This window comes from Triticum dicoccoides, chromosome 6B (assembly GCF_002162155.2).
Source record: "Triticum dicoccoides isolate Atlit2015 ecotype Zavitan chromosome 6B, WEW_v2.0, whole genome shotgun sequence".
NCBI classification, from domain to species: Eukaryota; Viridiplantae; Streptophyta; class Magnoliopsida; order Poales; family Poaceae; genus Triticum; species Triticum dicoccoides.
The window spans coordinates 147,689,356-147,693,409 of NC_041391.1; the positions used below are offsets into that span (position 1 = coordinate 147,689,356).

At 51.6% G+C, this 4,054-nt stretch overlaps 1 protein-coding gene across 1 annotated transcript; it reads right to left on the reverse strand.

Annotated features, from left to right (window-relative positions):
• Positions 1–735: 735 nt before the first annotated feature.
• Positions 736–3,409, reverse strand: LOC119320929 (probable rhamnogalacturonate lyase B). Its single transcript, XM_037594831.1, has 6 exons — positions 3,278–3,409; positions 2,901–3,025; positions 2,745–2,801; positions 1,595–2,655; positions 1,186–1,456; positions 736–1,102 (listed from the first exon to the last, which is right to left on the reverse strand). The coding sequence occupies exons 1-6, from the start codon at positions 3,407–3,409 to the stop codon at positions 736–738; spliced, it is 2,013 nt and encodes a 670-aa protein (XP_037450728.1).
• Between the last annotated feature and the right edge of the window lie 645 nt (positions 3,410–4,054).

Below are 4,054 nucleotides of genomic sequence, written 5' to 3' on the forward strand. Positions count from 1 at the left end.
GTTATGTAAGAAAAAAATGAATTAGTGGTTTTGGTGTTACCCTTCAGAAAAAATGAAATAACTACTACAACAAAATCAAAATAATGAAGTTTTCTAAATAAGAATGAGTTAGTTCCATTGATATTTTCCTTTAAAAGAGGAAAGAAATTAGAAAATAATCAAACAATAACAAAATTTACACACAATACATACAAACAATTGTGCTTTCAATAATATGCAAGAATATACATATGGTAGTGGAATTATCACAGAAAATACAACTATAATGAAACCATACTGTTTTAATATTATGTAAGAAATAAGCACATAATAATGCATTTTTCACAGAATTACAATTTATAAACATATTATAAATTACTTATGTGTATATATTTTGTATTCACCCAATGTCCAAAATATACCCATAAAACGACAAAAAAACAGAAGCAAAAACGCACACAAACAACCTAATAAGAAAACACGTAACGGGCTTCAGCCCAACAAAAAATTGACTGACCCAAAATAGGGGTCAATCAAAAAACATGCAGCCCAATACAGGACAACACACACAACAGGAAAAAAACAACTAGCACACATCTTGAAGCAACAATCAACGGTTAAAAAATCGACTGACCCAAAATGTAAAATTCAGTCAGCTGACATGTAGCTAAAGTGTTCATGTTCAATTTAGTCTTCCAGAACATCTCAACAAGCAACTCTGTTCTACACCATTCAAAAAAAAAAAACTATGTTCTATCAAGAACCGGGAGGCCCTTCGAACCGTAAGTAGTCGTACATGACCCCTAAGAATATGCTGTTCGCCCTCGTCTGTGTGATATGGATGGTGTTGTCCCCTTGCCGGAGCAGCCTCCCGCTGATCGGGAACTCGAAGCTCCACTGCGTGCCGTGGTCGCCGTGCCTCGCAATCGCGTTGCCGTCCCCGAACGCCGGCGTCCCGAAGACGCCGCCCCCACGCCTCGTCGCCCCGTTCACCTGGACCTGCAGCCTCGCCGCATGAGCGGCCGCGAGGGCGACGCGCAACGTGTAGCTGCCGCTGGGCACGACGCGGTCCAGGCGGAACCGGATCTGCCTCGTCGTCGGTACGATGTCGTCGCCGACCTTTCTGCACGACAGATCAACGTCGGTCAGTACCTGTGCCGTTTTGGCTTGGACTAAAGTGGAAATGGACCCATGTATGTGTCTTACCTTGTGACATGTGCGAAGTACCAGTCCTTGGAGTGGTGGCTTTCGCCGACGGTGTAGACGAGATCGTCCGTCGGGTACAGTTGGGCGTACCTCTCCCACAGCCCGTACTGCCTGTACCTGTCTTTGTTCTGGAAGAGCTTGTTGAGGTACTTCGGGTCGGGGTCGGGGACGAACATCTCCTTCGCGCTCCGGTCAGGAACGCCGATCTCCCACAGCGTCGGCCCTGATCTCGGAGCCTCGTACACAAGATCGCCGAGGTTGATTGCGCCGCCTGTTTCAAGGTTGAAAATCGAACAAACCAGACCGTCAGCAAAACTGTACAGAGTTGGTGCTCGATCATGCAGACTCTCAAACAAATGCTACTCAAATCTGCAAACTGAGACACTAGCTCAAATCTAGGAGTACTAACCGGGTGTTACGGTGACGCGGGTGGTGTTCATGTAATCGCCGAGAACCCCAGGAACCCACGCGTAGAGGTTGTACTCCCCTGCCCGGACGTTGTCAATGGTGAACTCGCCCGAAGTGTTCGACGCCGTCGTCCAGAACTGGTAGCCCTTGCTCTCCGTCGCCCACGAGCCAGGCTGCCCGGGCGCGGCCAGGCCAACGTAAGCTGCCCGAGCGGGCATGTTGTCCCTGCTCACGTACCTGTCCCTTACGAGCAATCGGCCGGTGACGGAGCCTCTCTCCCCGGCCTTGTGGAAGTCCGGCGACTCCGGGAAGCTGTAGGGCCACTTGGCAGCCTCGGCCTGGGCCGTCGACTTGGCGTCCTCCCAGAGCGCCCGCGGGTCTCCCTTCTCCGAGTTAGAGTTGAGGTAGACGAACACGGGACCCATGACCTTCTTCCACTGCTCGCCGTCCCCGATGCGCGCCACGATGTCGTCCCCGACGTAGTGCGACCCATGGAACACGCTCAGGCACGTCGGGCCGACATGCGAGGTAAGGTCGCGCTTGAGTGGCCCGCCGCTCTTGAACTCGCTGCTGGGGGTGACGACCCAGAAGCCGACGTGGCTCGGCTGGCCGCTGCTAGTGCTGACCCACCCGTGCACCTTGTTGTCCTTGGTGTCCAGCGTGTACTGGTACTTGTCGTCCACCTCCCCCTTGAACTCCGGCTCCGCCGGGTCGACCAGCAGCACCGCCTCCTTGTACGCCAGCGGGGAGCTGCGGGGCGCGTCCCGGTCGGCCGCCCGCGGCATGTACCGCTGGACGTCGTCCGAGACGGCCATGTAGTTGAACCTGTCCGTGTTGAGCTTGAAGGCGAGCCGGGCCAGGCTGATGTCGATGGCCGGCGTGTCCGCGCCGTGCTCCAGGATGGCGTAGCTGTAGAACCCGGAGCTGCCCTTGAGCATCACCAGCCTCTTGTCGAAGTTGAGCCGGACGTCGTTCCGACGTCCCGGGCTGTACGTGCTCCGGAACGACAGCTCCACCTTGTCGTCGCTCTGCGTTACCACCCTGAACTCCGAGCCATCCAGTCTGCGTACATATACAATATAGCGATTCTAGCTTAGTATTTGCACTTCATATATTTGACAATGCGATTAAGTTAATTCGCGATCACGTACGAATTGAGCAAGCCTCGTTGATCGGAGCCGGGGATGTTCCACACCATATCCCAGTACCTGCAAAAGGTTAATTACAAATCATATATACAGATCTTTTTAAATTAATTACCAGAACAAATTAATTAACACGCAAGCAAGCATGAAGCATGTACTAACCCGCCAGTGTTTCTGCTCCTGGTGGAGTGCAGCAGGTTCGTCCGATCCCCGCCGTAGCGGACGCCGGTGATGTGGCCCCCGGGCCTCGACAGCGACACCTGCACCAACCCGTTGTCCACCACCACCTGCATGCATTGCACACGTAAGTATCTAAGTTATACGTACGGATCGTACGTATATATGTACATGCAGCTTCAAACGCTTGATTGCATATGATTCTATGGCCCAAAAAAGCCGTCGATATAATCAGCATGCAGGTAGTTTGAAAAAAAAATGCAGATAACACAGCTAGCTGTCGGAACCAACGACGAATTCGATCCATGAACGCGCACCAACGACGTGAATGTAGCATTGTTGCATGCCAGATATATGCGCACCTGTCTACTATCTACGCGCAGCGTAACACCGCCGCGGGGTCCCGACGATGGCGCCGCCGACACGGCGGTGGCGACCTGCAGCACCAACGACACGGCGACGGCGAGCAGGATCAAGCGCGCCGTCGTTGCCATCGTGAGGTGTCAAGTTCGCGTGCCGTGGCGTACGTGCAAAACTGATGAGCAGCACGCGATCGATACCGTGATGCCGAGAGTCGATTCAACTTATTGCTCGTACCGTAGCTCATGGACTCCATATATGTGGTGCTACGGCCTGGGCGCCGAACTAGCGCGGGACCGAACCGGACTGCGATACCTTTTAATTTGAGCGTGGAACGGACGGAGTGCGATTTAGTTCTTCACTCGAAAGTGGCCCATGAATCCCTGCATCAACAAACAGCCCACAATAATCGACGGAAAGGCCCATGAAGCCCTTCTAGCGTGCTTGCACGAATCATCTGTAACACAATGCTCTCTATTTTTAAAAAGCCCATATTCAATTAAGGTCTTCAATTAAAATTGGGTCATCCGAGTCAACAATGATAGGCCCATGAAGCCCTCCTAGCGTGCTTACACAAATCATCTGTAACATTATGCTCTCTATTTTTAAAGAGCCCACATTCAATTGAGGTCTTCAATTGAAATTGGGTCATCGGAGTCAACAATGATCGAAGGAAAGGTCCATGAAGCCCTCCTAGCGTGCTTGCACGAATCATCTGTAACACTATGCTCTCTATTTTTAAAGAGCCCACATTCAATTGAGGTCTTCAATTGAAATTG